Source organism: Aulonocara sp. 'chitande type north' Nkhata Bay, linkage group LG14 (genome assembly GCF_057382095.1).
Source record: "Aulonocara sp. 'chitande type north' Nkhata Bay isolate Kocher_YH1m ecotype deep benthic linkage group LG14, A_spYH_male_GT1.1, whole genome shotgun sequence".
NCBI classification, from domain to species: domain Eukaryota; kingdom Metazoa; phylum Chordata; class Actinopteri; order Cichliformes; family Cichlidae; genus Aulonocara; species Aulonocara sp. 'chitande type north' Nkhata Bay.
The window spans coordinates 35,995,810-36,022,763 of NC_141357.1; the positions used below are offsets into that span (position 1 = coordinate 35,995,810).

A 26,954-nucleotide genomic window follows, 5' to 3' on the forward strand; every position below is an offset into this window, starting at 1 on the left:
CGACAACATCTGATGGTTGTAATGTACACCCCGAAGAGCCGAATATATAGTTTTAGTTCTTAAAGAAATAGTCCCTTATTTTTGGCTCACATGCTCACATGTACTCATGTCCATGCATCCATTCATCCCAGCTGTCATAGGGCGAGAGGCAGGGTGTAATAAAGTTTAAAATATTTTTAACATTTATACAAAACTGTAAAATCTCTGTCAGCTATTTTTCTAAAATAGAGTTTCCTCTGAACTTTTTATTTAATTTTAGCTGTTCACAGTTCAAAAACTCGTCCATCACTCTGAGTTAACGACAAGGAAGGTTATCCTAGTTAACTAAAACGAAACATTGAGGTAGGTTAATTCTAGTGAAATTACAAATAAAAAAGTAAAATGAAAAAAAAAAATCTCTGTCATGGACAGTGCACAGGAGATGTGGAGAGGAGATGCAGGCTAGATGCACTGGGTGTAGACGGGTGTCAGGGGTGACGTGATTTATGACAGAAAGGTAGTGATAGCGAGAGTAAAAGAGAAGCTCTCATAACCTGCTGTGATGTATGGTTTGGAGACAGGAGGTGAGGCCAAAGACAGAGGAGTTGATGTTTGTTGGGAGTGAGCAGGATGGACAGGATAGAGGCAGCTGATCCACAGATAATCCTGCAGTGAGAGCTTGTCCTTTAATAACACAATTTATCTGCAAAATAACAAGTTTAAAAATAAATGTTATGGATAAAAAGTATAATCTACGTGCAAAATATAGTTTAGTAGAAACATATGCATATAACAGGTGTCATTATATGACCCCCTGCTGGTCTCTAGTCTTTGTTTTTAAAGGTTTAATAAGCAAAAGACCATTTGACCTGAGACTTGTGTGTGAATGTGTGCTTGAATGGGTGGATGACTGGATGTGTAAAGCGCTTTGGGGTCCTTAGGGACTAGTAAAGCGCTATATAAATACAGGCCATTTACCATTTACCATTTAGTGTTTATTAACTCAGAGTTAGTGTTTATACTGAGGGTTGTTGGAACATTAATAAACCCAGTGTTCCTGTAACTGTGTGGTGTATGGAGCACATGATTGTGGCCCATACACCATCTCTTAAAATGTAAATATTCAGCATAAATTCTCATAGATTTATTTAAAAAAAAAAACTTAAATAAAAAAACCGAGGTCATTCACTGTGACATTGCATTTGTTTATTTACCATTTTCTTAATTAACTTAATATGAAGTAAGATTAGATTAGATGAAACTTTATTAATCCCTCGGGTGGGTTCCTCCAGGAAATTCAGGAAATTGAACTGCAGAATAAGTCTGCAAACTACATCAAGTCCTTGTAATTTATCTTCTTGATAAATAAACACCCGAGTATAACCCACTCGTGTTAAATTGAGGTCATTTGGGTTGTTTTTTTGAAGCAATAAGCTCAAGTAATTTCTTTAAATGCATTAAATTTTACAGCAACTGGAAGTAGGAAGAAAACATTTGTCTTTATTTTGCCAGTAAATAAATTGTTCAACTTTAAAAAAAAAAATTTAAAACAAGCAAAAACAAAGCAGTACTCAAAAGAAGCACTCTCATCCCACTTTGATTTTTTTCTTTTATTGCCAACACACACTTTTAAAGTCCTTCCTTGATGTCATAGCAAACATTCAGCTGGTTTTCAGGCTGTGGCTGATTGTGTTTAGTTCAAGTGTTGTCGTCACACAAGGCTACAGTAAAATCTGACTTCTGTGCAGTGCAGGCCGGGTTTTCACATGAGACAACCAAAAGAAAAAGAAAAGAATCACTCAGTCTTTTAACTTCAGCTGTGGTTAATCCAAATGTTTCAAACGAGAGTAAAATGCAAAAATCAGACAATATATCTTTAAAAAAGGGGAGGGGCATAAAATGAGATCACACAGGTGGTGACACCCTTGTTTTTAGTTGGAAAAAGAAATTTTACATTGAGAAAAACTTTGAAACTCTACTCACACATCCTTTCACAGTGGTGAAAGCTTCCTCATATTTACTTTTTAAACCCTCATTTTCTCATTAATACATTTAACGAGCTGTGGGATGTTTCTGCAGTTGGGTTTGACTTTTGTGGAACATGTTGCTGAAATAAAATCTAAGGTTTATTAAAAAAGATTTGATATGTTGTCTTTGTATTGTTTTTGTTTAAATAAAGATACAAACTGAAATGATGGGATTCTCTTTATTTAAATTTCACATTCTGAACAGCTTGTTTTTGGAGAGAGTGAATTAGCTTTGGAAGTTACGGAAGTTTAAAGGCGTCCACTTATGCTTATTTCCATATTTTGATGATTGGGTTCTGATAGAGTAGCTTTGCATGACTCGAAGATCGAAATCATTCTTTTTTTTTTTTCGTTCAGTCTTTCCCTTCATACTCAAAACAATCTGCTTCCATCCAATTTTTATGACCTCAACTAAATACTTATATTTACTGCTGTGTTTTTTTTAATCTTAAAAATGTTTCCCCAACAATTTGTCAGTTTCCTTCTTTGAAAACCTTTCATAGTTTTCTGTAAGATAATCTGCCCACCTGTGTGGTAAAGATCATGGAAAGTTCTGAGGAAATATATTTATGTTTTTAGACATTACGGGTAAATTCCCATTTCTAATCCCTGTGTTGTGCTTAAAAGTGGGAATGAATCATTGTGATGTTTTGTAGTGAACCATGGCTAACACAGCTATAATGCAAAGATTTACTGCTGCAGAAGCCCTGAGACAGACATTTAATGCCCAAACTGACAGCTCAGCTGATGTAGGAATGAGTCCAGTCGACTCCTTTTTGCACAAAAATGATCAAAAACTAATGAATAAACAAATGACTAAGAATATTATAAAATGTCTGTGTAGGTTCCCAGTTATCCAGGTCATGGTACTCTAAGGAGCTTGGATTTTGTTTTAATTTTCTTGAAGATGTTCCACCCCTCATCAGAGAAGCTTCTTCAGTTCTAAGACATATCTTAGAATACGTCATAGATAGGGAAACAGTATAGGTACGATAAACACAGACAGAGCCATTTAAAACAAGTGTCCATTTCATGAGTTTCTATTATAATATCTGGTACTGATGCAAAGTTTATAGTCTCCTAAAAGATCAGGAGAGAAACCTTAAGCTAAATAATGGGGTCATAAATGACACTACTCTGTCATTTTAGCCAGTAAAATAGCTTCTAACAGTACATGTATATGACATACAGTGAGAAGAATAAAAGGTTCCCTTTATTGAAGACTGACAGCTTGTGAAATGATGCAGTGAAACTGAAAAACCTCTGAAGAAATTCAAGTTTGTCAGCCTGTATAAACAATTCAAGTGAGGCTCGGGTTCAGCCAGTAGTCTGACAGGCAACAGGTATGCTTACCCTCTGAGTTCAGTCTGTTTACATGGTAATAGTTGAAAACTAGCACTTAATACAAAGCAGAACTGAAGCTGATGGAAATTCAGTTAAACTGGAGGTGTTCAGTTCTACATAACTGACATATTAAACAAAAAGCATTAAAGTGATTAGAAAACGAATTCTAAATTTCTCAAAGTGTGGCCACACAGGGAAGGATGCCTTAACTTTCTTTGAATTCAAACCCAAAGTTGTCAAGTAAGCAACAAGTGAGTGAGACTGAGCTCGTCTGTTGTTGTTACTATAGCAGCAAACCTTGCAAACATTAACAAATAAAGCTGATGTCAAAAATTAACAGGACAAAAACCCACAAACACCAAAAAGGATTTGTACAATTTTCTGTGAGGGCTGAATAGAAAGGACATCAAGAGTTACAGTAACCCACCCTCTGGAAGCCACAAATACATCTGACGGATTGGTTGTTGCACATACCTCTCATTATGAGTTAAAACTTATAAACTTCAGAACAAGTGAGAAGATTACAAACATCATCTGGATTCATGAATGCCTGAGCTAAATTTAGAAGATTTAGATTTGTATGTCAGGAAGTAGAGCAGGTCATCTTATAATTGTAAAGTTGTTGGTTCCCTGGCTGCTCCAGTCTAGATACCAAATATCCTTGGGCAGGATACCAACCCCAAGCTACTCTCCAATACATCCATGGGATGATGAATGAAAACTATGCTTAAGAAAGCACAGAATAAAAGTGCTTATATGAATGAATCAAGCTGGGGTCACAGGATAGAGCATTTATGTGCGTTACCCTGTGACCCTGACAAGGATAAACAGAAGAAAATGGATGGATGGTTGTTATTTCAGTCTTAAACTTTGAAGACAACCACTAGCTATGAGCTCAGCATCAGTAGGATAATTTCTATCAACAGCGAGGTGAAGTCTGAGAAAAACAAAAGAGAAAAAAATAATTAAATGGCAGATTCAAAGCTGAAAGTTTTGTTTCAGTGCCTGAAATATTTTTGGAGGTTTGTAAGTACAAATCCAGCTTTGTACCTTGATGCCCTTCTGTAATCTCACTGGTGACATTTCCCCCCTCCAACTACAGATTAACAAACTTGAATTTCTTAGTTTTTCACAAGTTATCATTTCTGAGTACCAACCATCGAAAAAATGATTTTCAGACCAAGTTTCTGTGATTGTTGGAACTTCTTCAATCAAAACGACACAGTACACCTTGAGGCCAGAAGTTAAAACTCAACCAGAAAAAGATGCTTATCAGAAACAATAAACAAAGGAAGGACCCACCCCAAAAATATTTAGTGTGCTGGGTCCAGTTATTGATCCATTTCATCCAGTTAGCTGTATGTGCATTTGAGGATTTATGCCTATAAATAAACCCAGCTAGTGATGTCACCTATGACTGTGGATCTGAAACTGAATAAATCTGAAACAGCAGTTTAAAAACAAAAAAAGGAGATTGAGTATTGGTGGGTTGCAAAGCAGGTTGCAGATAACCTGTAAGCAGGGTAAAGCAGCTTAACACATGCACAGTACGAGACACACAGATTAGATTCTCAGAGGTTTTAACTATCCTAAGAAACAGGGATCATGCATGCTGACCTGATAGTCGTGGAGCAATTCTTCTTTTTTAGATCTTTATAGGCAAACCAAACCTCTAAAACCACCGGAACAAGCGGAATAAGAGGTTAGATGGTGCACCATATTTGGGATTTTGTGCCAGTTCTGCTGTACGTCTCTGTGCTTTGTGTGACAGATTACTGCAGGTTTAACTGTTTAACTCCTCAACTCTGACAGAAAATAAGAATAAAGCAGCCCAGCACTGAGACTTAAGAGTTTTGGGATAGATTTTTCTCTTCAGAAAACCAGAGGAGGAAACCCCCTACTGACTAACACAGAGACAGATGAGACTGAATATAATTAAATGAGTGTTTTTCCTCACAGATCACACAAAGAAAGAACTCATTAAAGTCCCTCAGTGTCCTCAAATGTGTTTAAAAATACAACAGGGTATCATCTGCAAAAAACAAACAAAAAACAACAACTAAGTGAGCCAGGCCTGTGCATAGAGAATAAAACTGCATATAATGCGACTGACATGTGGAGTTAGTTTCATCTCAGGTGAAACCTGAGGCAGACGGCCTCACTGCATTCAGAAGAGTTCACAATAATCCGAAAACTCCAGCGTTTTTTAAAATGGTTTTTTTTGCACGTCAGTGTGTAAAATGGATTATTCTCAACATCAATGTGTCGCAGTAACAAACTTAAAAGCGGCTTCAGCATTTTGACAAAATTGCAGATAAATCTTTATGTGGAAAGTGAAATAAATTAGACTAACAGTTTTTTTTTTGCAGGCTAAAACAGAGGAGAGAGCGTCAGTAAGTCAGTACTGTTTAAGTCAGTACTGTTTAAGTCAGTACTGTTTAAGTCAGTACTGCAACGGCAACAGACGTGTTTGCAAAAACAAGGCAAGAAAAAAAAAATGGACAAAAAGTAACATTCCTCATAAATACAGAATAAATATTAAAAAACAAACAAACAAAAAACAACCCCACACATTCACAGTCGTCTTTCTTTTTCCTCACTGCTCACAGGATTTGATTCTCAGTTCAACAAGAGCAAAAAGATTCCCAGTGCAACTGATAAAAATCAGCCACGTTTTTTTAATATGAAGGGATCACCTCTGGAAGGTGAGCTTGGCATCAAAACATAGCTAAAAATGAAACCTTTTCATGCCATAGCATGGTCTGATCCTCCACCTATCCCTCATGGTGAGATGACTACTGAAGGTTTACCCAAAACGCACTTTTTCTCCAGGATACCAAAACCTGGTTCTGTTACTCAGAATTATAGACATTAAAATGCAGAGGAGTAATTTCACTGCGGGGACTAACACATTATTTACATTATTATAATTCCGTGTCCAAAAATCATGGAAAAAACTAAAACTCTGTTAAGGTGATGACACGTGGAGTGAAGTTAATCTGGAGTTATGAGGGCTGAAAAATGCTGGAAATTAATAAATTAAAAAGTTCAATCTTCCACTCAACCCTGTGTACTTTAAGGGTCTGCAACTCACCCCTAAGTGAGTTGCAGACATAGTGTGATGTAAAGTTTGACACGTCTTCATTAAATTCCCTAAAGTAATTTTACAGAAACAACATCTGCTGATTGTGAGGGGTGGGGGGCACTGATTGGTTCTCCATATTTACCTCAGCAGCTTTTTATTCTCTATAATTCACTGCAGCTGATCTCGCATTCACTGACCGGTCAGCTGACAAAATACATTTTCACACTCATTTTGAAGATGTTGCAGAGGCTACAGCACCAAATGACAATCAGATGAGAAAGAGCAGAAGAACAACTCGTTACTTTTAGAGGGTTGTTTCCCGTTTAGTGGAATTTTTGGTGCCCTGCACCAATCAGACACTGGATTATTGTTTATCCTCAACACATTTCCTCGATTTAAGTTGGCCTTATGTGAGTATAAGCTTATCAAATGTTTATAGATTGTATGGAAAATGCTAAGATTTTGGTTAAATATGATAAAACAGCCTCTGTGCCTTTACTGTATGTAACATGGTGTTTACTGCAGTGCGCGGTCACCTCCCAAAGGTCGCTGAATTCTTTAACATAGGGAAATAGCACATTAGCCTGAACAGGAAGTTCATAGTTGTCTTTTTTCTTTAAGGTGTCATCCTGTGCCAGATTTATGATAAGTATATAAAGTGTAATGGATCTGCTGTACAGCACATCTGCATATTTTCCTTTGCAATTTTACAACTTTCATCTCTAAAAATTGTTTTGGTTCGACCCCCTGACACATCCTGTGATTTTGTTTTATTTAATTCCCCCTAAACGTTTGGAGCTTCACTGTGTGGTGGCAGGTGTTTCTAGGTCCTCATTATGGTAATAAAAAGGGAAACGTTTTCACTTTTTCATCATTTACTCCAACTCCATTAGCATGGAGCAAATTCAGAGCTCTGGTGTGATGAGAAACAATCGTGTTGTTGCTCTGGACCAAGTGTGTAGAATAAGTTCAGCTTGTTTTGAGGCAGTCACCAATCTTTTAAAGGCTTTTGTGATTCAGAGACAAACTGACAATTCTAAATAGTTTTTATGTCCCGGTGATAACGGAACTAAAGTTATGGCTGCAGAATCGTGAGAGCTGCTTTAAAGGGACTAAATTGTTGCTTTGCTTCAAACACTATGAAGGTTTATGGGCTGAAGGTGATTTGTAGGTTTCTGAGAGTTCAGGCAGAAAGGAAGAACAAAAGGGTGCGCACACATCACACAAACTCAGACAGTGTTCTGCTTTGGAAAAAGGTCCAAACACCAGCAGCTCATTCAAACCTTAAGTAAAAGCAACAGAGCAGCTGTGTGGTTTTCTCTAACTGTGCAAAAAAAAACAAAACAAAAAAACAAACAGAGACACTCTTAGAATGAATGAGGTAAAAATTTAGACACTGAACTTCCATCTGAGTGCGTGCACAGTCCAGACCTCACACACTGGGGCAGTTACACTTTCTCGTTTTGTTCTTGAGGCTCTGCAAAGATGACGTCACCTGCAGCCCGGTCAGGGGATCACAAAAAAAATCGGAATACCAGCATTTAAATTCCCAACCCTTTCTGAAACAACCAAAGTGTGACAGATTCTCCACTGAAGGGGGAAAAAAAATTATAGAGCAGCATGCTGTTGAAAGTGCACACACACATACAAACACGCACAACTAAAAGATCAGATACACACCATGCACTCAAACACACACACACACACGATTTGGCAAAATACTCCTCGGTAGTTTGAACTTGTCTCTCTCCTCCTCGATGGCAGCTTTCACTCTGCATTCCCTCTTCGAGTATTAGATCAGTGTAGGACAGGAGGGATGCTGAATGGCTGCGGCTAACATGGCAGCCGTCGCATGAAGTGAAAGCAAAGGACTGATATCAGCTTTGTTCTCCTTTTCTGCCCTCACTCCTTCTCCACCTCCTTCTCCGAAGTCCACTGCTGATGAAAGTAAGGCAGGAAGTATTCAATAACATCACTATTTTTTCTTCTTCTGAGCTGCTGGCGGACGGCGCACGCCGCCGTTCCTCTCCTCTGAGCAGACACTAGAGGGCAGCAGGGACAAACACACGGCCAGATGACTCAACGCTACGGCTTGAAATGACACTCCGGTAACACACTGGCGTCTCACAAACACAAACAATAGCCACACTTTTGTTAAAAAGGCTTTTCCGTGTCCTTCAGCGCGCTCCCAGCCCTCTTCTCCTTCTTCCAACACATCCTTTAAGTCCTTGTTTGTCTCATCTCGCAGGTTTTAAAGCGCCAGATGCAGGCCAGTCGTAAAAAACAGCAAAACACACACTCCGTCCTCGCTGCCTAGGCCATGTAGATGAAGGTGTTGATGTCCGCCTCGTCCCTCTTTATGTATTTGTGCTCGATGAGCCACTCGATCTGCTCTTTTATCATCTTTTTCTGAGGCAGAAACATGTTCTTCAGGATCTCCACCAGCTCCGTCTGCAGCTGGGCGTTGCTGATCCGCTTCCTCATCTTCATGATTTGGATGATGGCCTCCTGGAGAGGAAAGAAAAGGAAATGTTAGAACTTTGTGTAGACCAGGGATGGACGACATTTCATTTAGAGGGTCGTACTGATTTAAGCCTGGATTATACTCTGCTCCTGTTATTAACCTGTTGTTAACTCTTTGAAGTCCGCCTCGTAGGCACATGGGCATTTGGTGAATTGTGGCGTAAATTCTCTACGGACGCGTCTGCACACAGGCATGAAGACGTCCACATGGACCCTCGTGCTAACTGTCTGATGAAGTCATTTACATTTACCGTTACATTGCCTTATCATTACTCTGTAAAATGTCCTGAAACGCACGGTCACATAAACAAACACAAATCCCACATAGATAACTACTGAGGACACACATACGAACTTTCTTGTAGTATTTACGTGTGAATACAAAGGTAGGTAGAAACAGGTAGAAACGGAGGCTGTGGCTGCTGTGCTGAGGTCAGAGTGCACTCAACCTTAACGACATCTTAACGGGTTCCTGGCTAGCTTGGCGTTAGCATGCTGGCTGTGCAGATGTTTGCTGAAGTTGTGTTTTTTTTCATTCAATAAAAATAAAAGTAATGTTTATATCTCCGCTCCTCAAAGCTGTACCACGTCACAATTTTCTTCCTCCCACATACAAACTGAAATCAGCTGATTGTAGCGCAAGTGAAAAACATGAAGAAGAAAAGAAATTGTTTCATTTTTTTCTTGCCCAGCTTCCAGATAACTGAACAACTTTTGTAATGCAGGTAATGACATCAGTATAACTGTAATGAAATTAGTGAATTTAGTAAAGCCTGACTGTGCTTTACATTAATGAAAAATGTGATGTGATAACGGCAACAGCCAGCACTGTTGTCGAGCCGTAACCTGCTCATGCCCCAGATGAGCTGAACAGAAGCAGCAGAGTTGAAGCATCTCTGTCCTGCAGCCATCAAGGCTGCACACAGTCTGTGCGGGTGGAGTGTTCCCGTACCTGAGTTCTCAGTATTCTGAGCTGAACGATTCCTTCATTCTCCTCTTCTCTCATTCGCTCTGTGGTCAGCTGCAGACGGCCAATCAAATTGATCTTTCCCCGCTTCTGAACTTTGGAGTTTTTACTGAGAAAAATGTCAACATTTAGACACAGATCAGTATCTGAATATTGGGACTTACACAGCGGTGATATAGAGGAGAGCTTTAGTTACTCCGTACATGAGTGGATTATAATAACAATGAAACATTTAAACATGTCCACATCATTTCCCGAGGTTAAGATTTGTATAAATGCCAAGACCTACATGAGAGAGAACTCCTGGTTGACGTAGAAGAGCGTGCCGTCTGTGAAGTCTTTGGGTGAGCTCACCGGGGGGTCGTAAGACAACACCTGCCTCTTCAGCTTCGGGAAGGCGACCAGAGACTGCACAGTGAGGAGAGAGCAGGAGACCTGAAGTTAAACTTTATCATCATCATCAGCCACAAATACTGCGTGTTAAAGGACAGCTTGACTCTTATTTAATTACCACTGATTTTCTGTGGGCATAACTGTTGCTAAGTTTCATTCTAGGATGTTTTTTTCTTTCCCTAGAATCGGTTACTGGTGTACGCTTAATAAGTCCATTCTTGGTCTGTTCCCATCTTACTTGCAGACGTACAGACAGGCGTTCACAGGCTCCTTCTCTGTGGAATTAGTTGCAAAATGAACCAAACCTAAAAGAGCTGCTCACGTTAAACAGCATTAAGCTCATTTTAACTGACCTGCAGACAGTTACTTCATGGCTGCTGGAACATTACTGCCCCCTTGTGGCATAACTGTGACAGTTACCTGTTACTATGTTTTTATGTCATGTAGTATTTTCATTAATGATCTTACATGTTTAAACTTCTTCCGTGTTGTTGCATGCATTATTAATCTATGTAACCACTGCTGGTTGACCCGATGCCTGCCTTTGCCGGGGCACTGCTGCAAAAGACATTTTTAATCTTAACAGTCTTAAAATAAAAATGTAGTACAGGCAGTGCTAACAGCGCTGAGCACAGCTGACTCTGAGTTCAAACCCGCCTGTTGTCCAAAGGTTGAGAAGGAATAGATGTCCTTTCACTTCTCAAACAAAGTTAGACACAATCTTCCCTTTTATTTTAGAAGTCTTTTCACGTTTTAACCAAATCACAGTGTTGTTTAAACATCTGCCGTCTCCACTGGGTGGATGGCTTTGCAATACAGGCAGCGTTATCGCTACTACAAGTTACGAAGAATTGATGTAACCTCAGTAACTTTTAAATCCTCTGTATTTCTCGTCTAACTTGTAAGTGGAGAAATTCGGTCTGACCCAGAGTGTTCGGCGTAGCTCTGCGTCGGGCAGCTCTGTGGCCAGTTTGAGGTTCTCGAAGCTGATTCGCTCTCTGGGTCTCTGATTCCAGGCAAACAGCACGGCGAGCTGGAACGTCGTCACCTCCAGGTCGTACTGCCCCACTTCATTTTTAAAGGTGATCTGATCAGAGCAGAACCAAAGGACAAGGAAGGAAAGGCGAGTGTCAGTGCTGATTTGGTAGCCCGATATCTTCTAAAGAGAAAGGTGGGCAGCAGCAGGCTGTAAACAAAAGTTGCTAAAAAATACACCAGAATAACTCTCCAGTAGTCTCAACCAGCACTTCCAAAAGACTGTCAAGTTAAACTCTTTTTCTAACTTTCCATATGACCCAAAGAATCCCTGTTTGAAAACTGGAAAGTGTAAACAGAGGTGACCAGAAAAAAGATCACAGAGATAACAAACGTCTGAAGGAGAACAGTTCATGAAAATATGAGTAAAACTGAGAGAGTATCACCCGAGCGTGAGAAAATGCTCAGGTGTGCACACATGAGTATCATTTAAAAAGGATATTTTCAATAACTTGTGTTCTTTTTATTTAATCCAGTTCTTTTCTCAATTATTTACGTTTATGGACATTCTTGCATCCAAATTTCTTATAAAAGTCCTGTTTGATAATAAAATTGAAGATTTAGAGTTCCCTTAACTCCAAATATCAGGCGTTCTTCATAACAGAAGGCGTTAAGAAACAAAAATCTTCTATTTCCTAATTTGTAAAAATCAAAAATTTAATTTAATTTAAATTCCCAGAATCTCCCACACTGCTATATTTCTAGGGCTTTAATTCTGAAATGTACAGACAGGAAGATGCCCTGTTTTTTGCACATGCAGAAAAAATTTGAACAAATTTGTATGGATGACAGATAAACAAAGAAGAGATGAGAAAAACAGAAAAATGTATTCAGATTTTAGTTTCCAGGAGATTCGTGTTTTCCGCTCTTCATGGCAGCAGGAACTCTGCTTTACTCCACACACTCACAATGCCGTTGGACATGAGGTGATGCCAGTGGAGCTTCCGACCGCTGTGATTCCTCTTGTAGAAGTCCTCCACCTCGGGGATCAGGTCCTCCAGCTCTGTGGGCAGCGAGACGAAAACCTTCTCACTGCTTCGTGACCAGGCGCCGGCGTTCAGGATCTTAATGTTCACGCTGTCCGCTGCACGGAGATGAAAAGATGAAGTGAATAATCAAGAGAAACCGTTTACGCTCGGTTTAATACGTGACACGTCATAATCAAAACGTGCTTTAACTGTTTGAGACATGTGCGGCACCATGCTACACATAATATCGCAGACATATGTCATAGCTAACGCATGTTAGCATAAAAATAGTTGCGCTGTATGCTACAGTGCATGTGTGTGTTACCTGGCAGTGCCAGCTTGTTGTGTTTGTGCATCTCTTTGAAGACCTGATTGAGGTCCTCTGACACCTTGATGTCCTGAAACATCCTGGCAAGCTTGTTCACATAATCAGCAGGCATTCCCACTTCCTACAGCCACACACAGACACACAAAGGAAGCAATAAAATCAGACAAACGGGTAGTTTGATTGTTAAACATCAGATTTACATCACATGGCATGATGTGATAAAATATTTAAAAGAACCAAAGCCTTCGTCTCTATCAAGTAACCAGTTTTTCTGCGTCGGGAAGAGCAGATGTTTTGCATAAGCACAAAAACATAAATCACTTACAGGACACCCTAGAAATGATAAAAGCACTTAAAACTGGCTTAATACTTTAATTTATACTAAAGCATATAGTTAGGGCTGGATCAGGTGACCCTGAATCCTTCCTTAGTTATGCTGCAATAGGTGTAGGCTGCTGGAGATTCCCATGATGCTCTGAGTATTTCTTCTTCAGTCACCCTTTTCACTCACTATGTGTTAACAGACCTCTCTGCATTGAATCATACTTGTTATTAATCTCTGTCTCTCTTCCACAGCATGTCTTTATCCTGTCTTCTTTCTCTCACCCCAACCGGTCGCAGTAGCTGGCCCCGCCCCTCCCTGAGCCTGGTTCTGTCGGGGGTTTCTTCCTGTTAAAAGGGAGTTTTTCCTTCCCACTGTTGCCAAAGTGCTCACTCATAGGGGGTCATGTGCTTGTTGGGTTTTGTCTGTATGTATTATTGTAGGGTCTATCTTACAATATAAAGTGCCTGATGTTGTGATTTGGTGCTGTATAAATAAAACTGAATTGAATTTTGCTGCATTAATATATTAATGCGATATTAATACATATGTTAATATGTCGCTGAAATCAGTAGCGATTTTATGACTCTGCTGCTGAAAGTTCAAGAAAAGCTGAACTCACTCTCAGCCACTCCACCATGTTCTCTTCAATCTCGCTGTCGGCCGAAATGTCCAGGATGAGGCGCCTGGTCAGATGAGCTTTGTGGTAACGCATGAACACGTCTTTGTTCTGGACGTATTTCAGCACCAAGAGCTGCAAGGAGGGGAGAGAAAAGCATGAATCTGCGAGAGAACGAGAGAAGGGGAAGTCATAAATGGACTGATATGCTTTGAGATTAGACTCACCACTTCTTTGAGTTTGAGCTCAATTTCCTCTGAGGTCAGTTTCTTGCTGAGCGGGGTTTTCCTTAGCAGCATGTCACAGTAGTTTGCCAGCAGCTCCGGACACTTCGACTCCGGCTGAGTCTTCATTCCGACTCTGATTCAACAAGGAAATGCATTCACACATTTATGCACACACACACACACACACTGTGACCAGTTTTAACCAGCGACGAGCGATTTAAGACCCACAGTGGCCAAACATACCCTTTCTGTTTCATCGGCAGCTCCAGTTTGAAGATTGTGGCATCATTGACGACCGCTTTGTAAGCCTGCGAGGTAACAGAAAATACCACCGCAATGAGAAAAACAATTCTTAAAATACCAAAGAGCCCTAAAGCCTTTCCATTTCAGACAATAAATTGAAACAATTTGATTTCTTCACTAGTGGTTTTAGCAAAAGCACAGCAGACTAAAGATTCCCGAAGTCCTTGATAAACCAGCTAACAGCTGAACAAAATAACATGTGATGTTTGATTTCTACTGTAACCCTAACAGAGATCCCAGCAGCCCCCACCTCCAGTAGTCCATGCTGCTCTGATTTAAGACGTTCTGTTTATTTTAGCAGAAACCTCCTCGAATCAGCACAGATCAGGATGTGACAGTACGATGAATCCACATGTGTGAACACCGGATCACTTTTCTTCCCGGTGGATTACATTGGATAAATAAAGCTACAGTTAAGTTCTTATGAACCTGGAGTATTCGTGTAGAACCCTCCTGCTATTCTGAAGCTGTGCTGTAGCACCGACACTGTAAAAGTGAAACCTGTTCATATGAACTTTGACCAAAATACCAGCCCAAACGCTGCACCTGACCCTGACCTGTGAGGAATACACAGGCCTGCACATTCTCATTTAAATATCACTGGATATTTAAACTTAAAGGAGTGACTTCTTTGGAAGTCAGATAAAACAGACCTTATCTCTTGCTGTGAGGAAGCGTGGGTCATCCTGGAAAGCCTCCTTTACCAGCTTACTGAAGCGGTTAAACAAAGTCAGCAGCTGCTCCACATACTTTTCAGAGTCCTGGACAAACACACACACACATTAAAAATGACTGAGCATGCTGTCAGAGCAGACCTCGAATATTAACTTTCATCTCTCATCTTTCAAACATGCCAACAAACGGCTCATTCCATAAAAAATACAAAAAATGATTTCAAATCTCAAAAAGGTTCCCACTTAAATGAAGCCATGCAAGGTTTATTCATACTATGAATGTTTCCCGAGTACAACAAAGGAGTCCAAACCTTGCACTTAAAGAAAAAGAGCAACTTTAAAAGTGCCAGATTTCACCCGTACACCTGTAACTATGTTAAATGTATTTGCATGGCTTCATTAAATAAAAAACATTGAGCCGACTCTGAGGGGAACAGCTGCAGGAACTGACTGATTCTTCCTCGAGTGACCGTGGTTGCTGAAGTGTGTGTTTGTGCACGTACAGTAGTGATAGTCTCTGCAGCAGCCACCATGTCCGCTAGTCCAGCACTGATGATATGCTCCTCCAGGTCTTTCAGCATGGGCTCGATCCCGTTGGGAACCTTGTCCATCAGTGAAAACATGAGGTGCAGCTCTGCTCCAGAGAAAAGCAGCGTCACACACTGGACAAGAAGCACGTGGGATGAAACTAAAACTTCCTGCTCTTTCTGGCTCATGGAAAGCCCAGATGGCTGAGGACTGCCATAATCCAAGTCCTCAAAATGATTTTTGCCAACTTAAAGAGTAAGCTGAACTTGTTCATTTAATTATAAATCCTTCTACTAATAAAAACAACTTGTGTCGTAAATGCTCACGAGCCCTGACTGTGGTTGGTGAACAAACAGCTCTACATGCAGGAAACCAGAGCAGAAGCAGTTTCTATCTTTAAATCGACCCTGACTGATGCAGCAGTGAATTTCAAAGCCACTATTTTCAGCAGATGTTATATTTTGTAGTGCGAATCAACAGAGTTAACTTCAGCAGCGACGTTGCTGAGGTACTCACTGACTGTCTCGTTGCGTTTGATCATTCCTGGACATTCGGCGAGGATTGTCTCTTTGAACGAGGTCACCAGAGCGTTCACGCAACACTCCATCAGCTGTGAGGATACACAGAACATACAGACTGCCGTTAGGACAAGATATAAATTAACAGGCAGCACGTACATTTAACAAGACTCCCGAAATTCAGTTTAAACTGAAACCAACACAGGAAGTGACCCTAAAAGAAAGGCCAGATGAAGGAAAGCACACACGGGAGGGTTCAACACAACCAACGGATGACTGAGAGAAAGTTCAGTGATGAGCTGCTGACCTGAGGTTGTTTCCTCACGACTTCACAGGTGAAGTTGTTGTTACAACTACTTGTTACTTTCACAGGTGAAGTCGTAGGTGTACAAGATATAACAAGTTCTTTTTTCTTGCAGTCAGAAGTTTTGAGTTAAAGTAAGCATACGCAGGCTGCAAAACATATTTAGGAGCCCAAGCAGGCCCCATTTTTCCACAACAAAATATGTGACAAACAACAGAAGTTTGAAGCAAAGAGCCAGCATGGCAACCAAGATGGTGAAAACAGGTGGAGCTGAGTCAGCACCAGCTGTGCTTTTTACTGCAGTCAGAATTAAACCTGAGGGGGTAAAGGGTCCATGGCAACCCTTTCTTCATGAAAGCACCTGTTCAACAAGCTTAAACATGAAGAAAAGCATCTCCTTCTACCTTCAGGTGTGTCGACACAGCGACAGCACAACTCAATTAAAGTCAAATGAAAGCCGTTTGATTTCAGGTGAACTCCAGAAATAAAAAAGCCGTCTCTCTTTCTGGCAGCGATGCCTGCAGCATCCAGGCGGGTAGCAGAATAAACTTTAATTAGCTTATTCACTATGTTCATTTATTCATTATAACAGTGGCTCTCAAATTGGGGTGCCTGGACCCCAAGGGCTCCACGAGCCATATACTGGAAACATGTCGTGGCACATAAATACATGTGCATCACCCGGGCCTGAGCTAATTAGCCCAATGGACACGTTTTTAAGTCCAAGCCAAACCAGCTAAAATTAGAAAGTATGACGACGGTTATGTTTGAGTTTGGCTTTATCGAGAATGACGATGGAAGACCAAAACGGGTTATGTGTCTTCGAGTGGTAGCAAATGAAGTCAGCCAAGCTAAAGCGTAAAGAGTTTTATCAGCATGAGGATCGTAAGGCAGCCCTTCGAAAACTTTTTACCCGCTGTAAGGAGTCCCTGCCTCCCAAAAGTTTGAGAAGCTCTTAGTAGAAATAATTTTAGCCCAAAGTCATCTGGGATGAGCTCAAGCCCTCCCTCGACCGTGAACTGGATAAGCTGTTAGAAAAATGGATGGCTGGATGGATCGATACTAATTATTGTGCAGATTTAGATCATAGAATCAAAAATATAAATCTGCTAATTTGTTGGTTATATACATCAAGAAATACATAAATTATGAAGGCAAAGAAATTAACATGAGCTTTCTCCACAGGCCAATAATCTTATCTGTCCTACCTCGGTGTCATGTGTAGAGCACAATCAGGCTCGGTTACGATGTTCTGCATCAGTACACTGAATATAACGTGAGCAGATGATGGGACAGTTTGGAAACACACGTTCAGGACAGTAAAAGAACTTCTGTTCCTCTTAAAGACACTTACTGCTTGAACAGAGTTACATTCACGACGTGTTTCTAGATATCTAAGCGCTCTCTTCTCCTCCTCCCTCAGCTTCGCATCTGCCTGTAAGGAAACACACAGAAACACAGAAAATGAAGATTAGGTTCAAACAGCTAAAGCTTTCATTAATGCACAAAGCCAGGAGCACAACTTTATTCTACGCTCTGTCCTCAAAATGTTTTAAGGTGGACTTCCGTATTCATTAGTGGGATCATTTTATATGCATCAGTACTATTGTGGCGTACATATTTCATGTAGTTCTGGACACCGTTCTGCTGCAGGTAGGACGGCGCCTGAGTTCTGTAGAACCTCTCTGTAGAGTCCAGGTAGGCTTTCTCAAAGTTATCCCTGTAGATCTGCAGCTTGTCCTCCGGGTTAGAGCACAGGTTGACTGGTGGGAGAGAAGTAAGAAAGTGTTTATTTATATTTTTCAAGATTTTTTATAAACTATGATGACATTTTGGGGCTACTGAAGGCTGAATACAGTTTGTTTCCTCATAACTTGACATTTTCACTGTATATTTTTTACATTTTTTTCCCTTATCTTTCCTAAATTTATCACTTTGATTTCAAAAATATTGTTTTTGGCTTTTATTATCATTATTTTATCTTCTCTTCCGAGGCAGATTTGAACATCCACCATTCATGGGTTTTACAAATTGGATAAGCAGTGATGGAGCACATGCCCCCCCCTGTCTTACCGTAGGACTCTCGTACGCCTATCACGAGCTGAGAGTCAAAGGCCTCGCCCAGCCGCTCGGCGTGCACCAGCTTCATGGCGCTGTCCTGCAGGCGACTCTTAATGTTTGAAAAGATCGACTCGTTCCACGTGTCCAGCATCAGCTGTGAAAAATAAGGAGGGAGTTAAACAATAATACCATCAGTTTCCTGCAACCTGAGAATAGTGAAGCCGAATTTATTTATGAAGCGCTTCTAACAAAACCTCCTGCTTGCTGAGTCACACTCCCTCACCCACAGCATCCCCCTCACTTCCGAGACCTTCCTCACAGAGATCAAATAAATATCGTATGAGTCATGTTTTAAGCTGTTCACTGATTCGAGATTTCGAGGCTAACTGACCCTTAGCTGCTCTCCACCGTCTACATATAACAGTTAAAATTCAATGTTTTCTTCTGCGTGAGCCTCTTCTTTCGCAGCCTTTCTGCCTTTTACTATTCTTCCACTTTGATATCTGCCCTCCCTACTAACGATTTCCACTTATGACTTTATAAAGTTCATAAAAGGCTTTGTCTTCTTTCATCTAATCCCCTCCTGCTTCTTTAGCTTTTCTTCACAATCAGCCGTCCACACCAGCCACCGTGTTTCCCTTCTGCTTCCTTTAGTGCTTCTGGTTCCCCAGCTCATATGTTGACCTCTCACCTTGCGTACAATGCTGTCCTCCATGTTGGTTTTCTTGTTGCTGCCTTGTTTTCCCATCAGTGTGATCTCCAGCTGACAGAAGGGTTTGGGCAGGATGTCGCACTGGGTGAAGAACTTCCTCCACTCCACAATGTAGGCTTTGAGGAGAGCCGTGTCGTCCTGGTGGCTCAGCACTCGCTGCGAAGACGGAGGTGATATGGATCAACCAGAAAACAAACAAACAAACAAACAAACACACTCATCATGTCTGTGTTTGTCCCTTTCCAGAGTAAGCATGACAATTAAAGGTCACATCTGGTGGTTTTCATGCGTTTTATGGTCATGCTTGCTTCTAATAATTGATTAGTCTCTTATTTTGTACTAATTAGCAGATGTCTGTGTCTGTAGCTGTACAGTATATGGATGCAGCTTGCTAACCAAACCACCCAACTCTCAAAATGTATTTATATAGCACTAAATCACAACAACTGTCATCTTGAGGCATTTTATACTGTAAACAATGGACCTGGATGTGAGAGCCCAAATGTCTGATGAGGTCACATTGAAACAGGATTTAACCTTCCAGCTCCCCATCACCGATTTCATGACATGTTGTGGGGAATTCACAGTTAGCAAGTGAGTGTAAAGAGGCTCCTGGTCACTCTACTGAAGCAGGTCCCTTCTCTAAACCAATCACAGTACTCGTAGCTCTGAGAAGATGCCAGGAGCGAGTATGCAACATGTGGAAAAGGGCAACTTTGGACAATGACTCCGCCTAATCCTCCTGACATGATCTGAGTTTATCTGCTTACAGCTTGTGCTTGTTTGATGAAGTCGAGGATGTCGTCTTTGAGGGCTTGGTGGATTTTGGCTGGTCCTTTGTCATCCCATAGACACACAGCGTGAACATCTCTGGAGGACAGAAAGAGCACATCTGTGAGGCTTTAGACCTGAAATTTTTTTATGTAAACTTAAATTTAGAGTAATCTAAGCTTCTTCATAAAGCTCCTTTCTAGGTCAGAGGTCATCAGCTGCCTGACAGTAAAAAGTGCAAAGACAAAGCAAATACAGGTGCTTAACACAAACACCGAACCACCCAAGAGAGTCTAAAAACTTTAACCCAAAACACCCACAGGTCTTAATGACAGTGGAAAACCACCCTCGCAACCACATCTGTGTCCACATGTGTTTAGACACCTTTCTATTATAACTTTCTTTAATAACATCCAAGCTCCTCGTGTTGCAGCTCAGGGCTGTGAAATTACTCAAACTTAGTGCAACATTCACTCCCTGCAATGCTACTGCATTTGTATTCAGCTCAAATGATTATTTTCCAATTAAATCATAATTAAAATACAAAGACATTCACTTTAAAAATTATTTTTAAGTTCAATAAATCTGTTTACGTGCTTAATTGAGTTACATCTCAGTAAAATACTTCTGGCAGTTCCCTTATTTCCCACGAGGTCACCACAGCAGATGGATCTGCATATTTCATTTGGCACTGATTTTATACTGGATGTTGTTCCTGATGCAACCCTCCCATCAGTCCAAGCGTTGGACTGACACTAGGAGTACATTAGATTGCCCCGACAACCCAAGGCTGGGCTTTAATCGTTACAATCACAACACTGATGATAATAACTGATTAGAAGAAGCCCCACCTCCACACCACAGGACCTGCTGTTCTGGAAATGTTCAGGCCGGTTTTCTCTTTTTTCTCACTTCCCAGTTTGCTGCACTGTGATAAACCTGAACCTGATCTGGATCCAGGATTTTTTTTTGCTCTCTGTGTCACTAAGAAATGAGGTTAGATAAGAAAATCTGGAGGTTTGACATCATATCTTTACAAATACATATCACATTAAAATAAGAACAACTGTGAGATGTTTCCTTCATGTTCAAAAGAGAATAGTCCAAATAAGCCCAGATGCAGATATTATTCTGGATCCAGGAACTCCAGCGTGATGTGGAGAAAATGATGTTTGCTGGTGGATCAAACCAGCAAACAACATTTTGCTGGTTTGATCCACCAACAAATGGTGGGTTGAGCTGTTTTCTTGGATAACTGAGTTTGGGGACTTTCTCCTGCTCGCCACGTTTATTTAATCCTTCTCACCTATAACTAAGCACCTTACATATGAACGCTCTGTGAGCTCCTGTCTCCACATGAAACGTTATAAACTTGCTAAAATTTCCATCAACTGTTGGACCGCTCTCTCTTTAAACATCTTTGGATAAGATAAGAAGTCGCAGTAAAACTCTCCATGTTCCTGTTCTGCTATTTTCATCATATTTCTCAATACCAAATGACAAGTCACCAACTTCCTATTCACCTCTTTTGGCCTCCACACAGTTCAAGTTTAAATAGTGCAAAAATCACAAAAAAAAGGCTTGCAGGGCTTTTAACCTATGAATCACACGATCTTCTGCAATCTTTGACAAGACTGAAGGCTAGATAAATGAAATTCTCCAACAAAGCTGTTACAAGTGCTTTACTAAATATGAATGTAATCCTCTATACAGCTCTTAATTCCTGAAATAGCACTTGCTACTTTCACGCCTTTTATGATTTAACACAAATTTTAAAGACAAAATCATCATATTTTCATGAGCAAACAGGTCAAAGCACCGGTGAAAAGATGCCTTGATGTCCTTGTGGGTTTTACTTGCAGCTGCTTGTTGTTTTCTATTCTATGAAGCGGTTATGGAAACACAAACTCCACACTACTTTGAGGATTCCCACATCTTCAGCCTTTGTAAGATATGTTTAATGCTACTGTGCATTAAATTCAAGACCAGTTTTATAGTTACCAAAACAGAAAAACCAACAACAAGTCTCCAGATGTTCAGCTCTGTGAGCTGTTAGGTGTCCCTGTTATTACTAACAACAAACTGCTCTGAGATGTTTTGGGCTACATCAGCTGCAAACTTGCTGTCTCGTCAGAAATGTTCTGGACTAACAGACTTAGCAGAACAAAAAATAGGGTTAAGTATTTTATTGTCTCCCGTTGGGGGTAACACCAACATGACCACACATGCACACATGAAACAGGCACACATTAGTAAGTAAAGATCTCAATGAGCTGTTTAATTCACAAAAGGGAAAAAAAAATCATATAATGCCCATGTTTACACAAAAGGAACTTGTACCTCCTTCAAGAAACCGACAGAGTTGGTGGGCCTGTCCACTCGTGCTTTATGGGAGGAAATATCAGAGTTACCTGTAACTAAACTACGAATAACAGTTTTCTCTGAGGTTTCCACAACACACTGGTTAGTCTGGAATCTAGCACAAGGATTTCTGTACAGAGATAACATAAAAGGTGAGCTAACGCATGTCAGAAAGGCTGAATTTAAAGGGACTGCTGGCATTTATACCACATTGATCTGGCCTTCTGATTACCACCCACTTTACGTCCCGAGGAGCAACTGTTCACTGAGCTACTTCTAATAAATGAATCTTAAAACACTGATATTAATACATTAGTTTTAGGTGAACAGAGGGCAACAACAGTGACGGCTCACTTTCTCAAGGGCTCCGTATGTAGAAGTGAATTTCCCCATTTACTTTCTCCACTGACCTTTTGGAAAATCCTAAATAGAAGATTTTTAAAGTTTGAACAAACCAACCTGCTCCGATTTGCATCATGACCATTAAAGATGTGATTTGGGAAAAAAAAATTGTACAAAACCATGTGCATACTTACTTTTAACTGTGAAGGAACAACTCATTACATAAAGGACTACAAATCCCAGATTCCACAGAGAACGACTTCCAGCCTTCTTGAGTTTATTCCTTTTCATTATCGTGGTGTGTGCAGTAAAAATAGCCTCGGACCGATATGCTGCAGAGCTTCATTCCCGACTAATCACCGCTCTTGCAGTTTCTGAAGTTTTGCGTTCACTAAGTGACCCGACGTGCACTGGTTTAAACATTTCCATGGTAACAGCAACCTGCACCAATCAGTCGTTATTTAAATTTAGAATTGTGGGTCAAACAGTTCTTCATGACATTGCAAATAAAATGTCTTTTTTTGGGTTAAAACAGCTGATATCGTATGGACGTGTGCTTTCTACAGGAGCGCCTAGCAGCATTTCACAATATTTCAGTCCACTTCACGTGGTTACAACATTATGGCTCATTATCAAAATTCCTGTGGAGGACGTGAACTGGATTTTTACTTCCAGAATCTCACTGTTGTGCTCTATAGATTCAGAAGCTTTAAGAGTTTTGAAAGATCTGCAGGACCTGTGAAAGCATTGCAGAACTATAACAACACCCGTTGAAGAACACCTGCATGAAAATGAACTAATAAAGCAGCTGCTTCCAGAAACGTCAGCAGCTGCTGTGTAACTAACGGACAAAGCAAAACAGCATCACTTACGAGAACAAGTCGAACCACTGTTGCTTGGTGACAGCTTCCTGTCTGAGCAGCTTGAGGACGATGGGCCGCATCAGATCCCACTTGTCCTCAAACTGCAGGGACCCCTTGTTCTGCAGGAGAGACATGGGATGGATGGGAGTAGGAGGAAGAAGAAAAACAGCCATGAGAACAGAGACGTGAAGACAGAAAGCAAGACTAGGCAGACGTACACAAATACAGACAAACGACCACAGGCCAGTCACTGCAGTGAAGTTTTTAATATTTTTACATAAGCAAGACTTTTAAACACTCGTGTGACACCTGTGGTAACATTTGCTGTTCAGCTGCACACATTTATATAAGATCTGGAAGAAGGAAAAGACGACTTTAGAGCAGAGGTTTTCAAACTTTTTCTGTTAAACTCACAGCAAAGTTCAAATCAGTGTTTGAACACACACCTGTATTTACATCTGTGCAAACTTAGAGACACTATAAGGAGGACTTAATGTATCAGAACAATATAGGCTTTAACCTTTATTTATTCAGGTGAGAGGGATTTAAAATGGCACAAAAACAACAGCCACACAGAACCACTGACTGCAACAGAAAGGTTCGGTTTCATTTCTTAATTTAAAGACTACCACAGCCACCAGTTCTTTCAGCTCTTTGTGTGGATTTCTAACAAACTGAAAAGCTTTGAGCCCCAACTCTGTCCTGACTTTGGGGACAAATATGTGTTAAATATCACGAAAACAAAGGCTTCACTGATTACGGTTTTTACACGTACACAGATAAGAGGAAACCAACCCAAGCGAGTGAGAAAAGACAACCACTTAGCTGTACTTGCATTTTGTCTTTTCTTTTAAAGAGCTATGCACCATTCCATTTATTTGAGCGGAATAAATAATTATAACGTATAATAAATTTCATCATCTTATTCTTTAGGAGCAGATGATCCACTCTAATCTAATAACATAAAAAAAAGCTTCTTTTTCAAAAGTAGTAATTATTTGTTAAAACCCCCAAAAACTTAACATTCATTTTGGACACAAACCTTCAATGTGTGTTTTAAAGACAAATTCTGATCTATAATTATGTCTTAATTCATGTATGTTGTGATCAATTTAATTGAATTCCCTTCAGCAGTTTGATCTTAGTAAGATTAGGTAACATTTAGCCATTTGAAAACAGCATGAACCTGGGTTTGTCGGCATGAACCTCCACTAGCATGCAGGCTGTTGTCATCACCTAATTTATTTCATTTTGCTCAGTTTCAAACCATCCACCAAATGGTTTTCCAGCCCTCTGTGAACATTTTTTTTTCTTTCTTTAGCTGACGGGTGATCGGTGCTGGTAGTTAGCTGTGGTTTGAGCCACACGCAAAACAAACCCCAAAACAAAATGATCCTGTTACACCCACTTTGACTTCCTGGTTTGTCTCTCACTCTCATAATCCCCATCATCCAGTAACTATGCAAACAGACCGAGCTACCTATGACAAAGGTTTTCTCTTTTTTCTCCCCCAGGGGAAATGACTGTGTACTGTTACATTACTTTATATGCCATCTTACACAGTAATAATAAAATATTGGTTGTTTTACATCATTTGGGAACCACAGATTTAGAGTACTGGAGCACTTCTCATACTCTTTCTTCATATCTGCCCATCTAACACTTCATTTAAGCAATCAAAGCAAGGTTTTTGGAAGAATGACTCGATTTTAAGCACTCTGCAATGTTTAAGGACATTCATGGACTTTGATACATTTCAGCACTTTGTCACATTTCTGTTCAAATGTGCAGGGCTATGCTCGCTGTATTTAAGCCAGGCTGTTTTAGAAAGAGGGAAAAGCTCCCGACCTCAAGATTTTTCCTCTTGGCCTTTTCAACAACCTCTGGACCGTAAAATCAGAGAATTGTGGTGCAGAGAGAATGCTGCTCATCCTCTGGAGCTCATAATCTGACACAGACCTGACCAATTTACGCTCCTACCCCCACCTAAAGCCATGAGCTCTGGGTAGTGACAAAAGGATGAGATTGTGGATACAAACGCCGGAAATGAGCTTCCCCTGAAGAGTGTATGAGCTCAGCCTTATGGACAGGGATAAGGTGAGGGGCTCTGTGATTTAGGAGGCACTCAAAGCAGAGCTCCTGCTCCTTCACACTGGGACACACTGGAGAGATCAAGTCTGCTTGAAAAACAGCACGTGTGTTTGCTCATCAAGTCTCCCAACAGTGTGACAGCAGTTAGGGTCAAGGGTCAGATGGGAGGGGAGCCGCCTGTCGATAATTATGTTCAGCACCGACCTGACCGCCTCTGTCATAGGTAGCCCGGTGTGTTATTAACGTTTGCTGCTGGAAGACATTATGTTTAATGGAGGCTTTTGTAGATTTAGCAGGTTTCGGTTGCAGAGGGAGGGTGTCGGTTTACCGGCTGTTAGATCGCTAAAACCAATTAAGAATAAAGACCTGGCCAAAAGAAACGTATTTACGGTTGAGCTGCGGGGTTGACGCGATGTCCTGTCGGTTGATTTTCTCCCCGAACCGTGTTTCCCTGGCTTCAAGCTGGCTCCGGCTGTCGGTTCGTCGTCGCCGGCTTGAGGTGACCGGCTAACGGCTACGGTTTGGCTCGAGTTAAGAACCGCAGGAGACGGGCTCGGTTCTGCTTCTGCTCTGCTGGAGCCATACACGAATACCGGGGCAAACGGACTCCGATATTAACACCGGACAGACGACAGCGGTGACAACTGTGACTTCAGGCGCACCTATTTGTACATTTAATCCGTTTATTTAAAAATTAGCGCGCTTTTATGCAAAACACGGCACCGACAGCACATATCTCCGTTAGAGGCGTGAACACACACTGAAACGGAGAGACTGAATGTGCGCACAAGCATAGGAAATGCGATATATTCGAGAGCTTCTTACCTTTAACAAATTAGACGTCGCCATGTTTCTTCAACTTATCACCTCGCAGAATCTCGCGAGACTCCTGCTGGAGCCGGCTCAGCATTAGGTAATGTCAGCCCGCACAAAAGGAGCGTTTTTACTGTGAAATCTTCCCAGAAACCTTATTTCACACACACACGAAGGGGCGGAGGGCTTGTTCTCGTGGATCACGTGTCACAATTAGTCCTAACAAGTGCAACAATAAAATTGTGTAATAACATGGACTTATAACAACAACAATAATAATAATAATGTTGACTCATCTCTTTTGTGGTTGCTGTATAACTTTTTGGAAAGGCTTTGAAAAGGATTAGGATTATTATTTTAGGGTGACATTGTATTAATAACCTTTTATTGAAATAGTTTAGAGGTGGTAAATATTTATATGCTATACTGTCTTATGCTGAATATTGGAGAATGCTTTTTATATCTCATTTTAAATCTTGTTCCAAACTGACATTGAGTTTTATTCTTAATCTGAAATTTAATTGTTATGTATTGTTTATATGATGGTCTGTTGTACATGTGTTGTATGATGTAGAGTTTCTTTTTTTATTTGCTGTTATTTGGGATGGTGGGGATGAATGTTCACTCACAAATAGTCTTTCAGCCCTGTTGAGATTCTTTTGCTTTTCCTGCAGCTGACGGGTGGAGAGGTTTAAAGTAAATATTATTTATTGCAGTGATTTCTGTATCTGAACAAAGAAACAATTTCTAGTGCTTTACTGGATGATCTGGATTCATATGCAAACCATTTTTTTTA

The 26,954-nt window shown here is 40.6% G+C and overlaps 1 protein-coding gene across 3 annotated transcripts; it reads right to left on the reverse strand.

The window, feature by feature from the left end:
* Nucleotides 1-1,393: 1,393 nt before the first annotated feature.
* On the reverse strand, nucleotides 1,394-26,268 carry LOC147315128 (cullin-5). Of its 3 annotated transcripts, none has more exons than XM_086262380.1 (19): nucleotides 26,171-26,268; nucleotides 23,264-23,373; nucleotides 19,688-19,787; nucleotides 18,897-19,073; nucleotides 18,218-18,359; nucleotides 17,762-17,907; nucleotides 17,499-17,579; nucleotides 15,839-15,932; nucleotides 15,298-15,428; nucleotides 14,774-14,881; nucleotides 14,061-14,125; nucleotides 13,818-13,950; nucleotides 13,594-13,725; nucleotides 12,647-12,770; nucleotides 12,262-12,437; nucleotides 11,244-11,405; nucleotides 10,215-10,333; nucleotides 9,911-10,034; nucleotides 1,394-8,943 (listed from the first exon to the last, which is right to left on the reverse strand). In XM_086262380.1, exons 1-19 carry the CDS (start codon nucleotides 26,192-26,194, stop codon nucleotides 8,749-8,751), a joined length of 2,343 nt encoding a protein of 780 aa, XP_086118506.1. In that variant the 5' UTR covers nucleotides 26,195-26,268; the 3' UTR covers nucleotides 1,394-8,748. The 3 variants fall into 3 exon arrangements, with proteins under 3 accessions (XP_086118506.1, XP_086118507.1, XP_086118508.1); XM_086262381.1 differs by lacking the exon at nucleotides 26,171-26,268 and adding an exon at nucleotides 25,735-26,112; XM_086262382.1 differs by lacking the exons at nucleotides 23,264-23,373; nucleotides 26,171-26,268 and adding an exon at nucleotides 22,586-22,771.
* Between the last annotated feature and the right edge of the window lie 686 nt (nucleotides 26,269-26,954).

What these genes read in the sequence shown, in the direction of transcription:
- LOC147315128 (XM_086262380.1), bottom strand. Translation starts at nt 26,194, where the DNA reads ATGGCGACGTCTAATTTGTTAAAG. An exon ending in CAACAAGCTGGCACTGCCAG is followed by an intron (nt 12,438 to 12,646) that starts GTAACACACACA and finishes ATCTCCGTGCAG; the next exon opens with CGGACAGCGTGAACATTAAG. An exon ending in ACCTCATGTCCAACGGCATT is followed by an intron (nt 11,406 to 12,261) that starts GTGAGTGTGTGG and finishes TGCTCTGATCAG; the next exon opens with ATCACCTTTAAAAATGAAGT.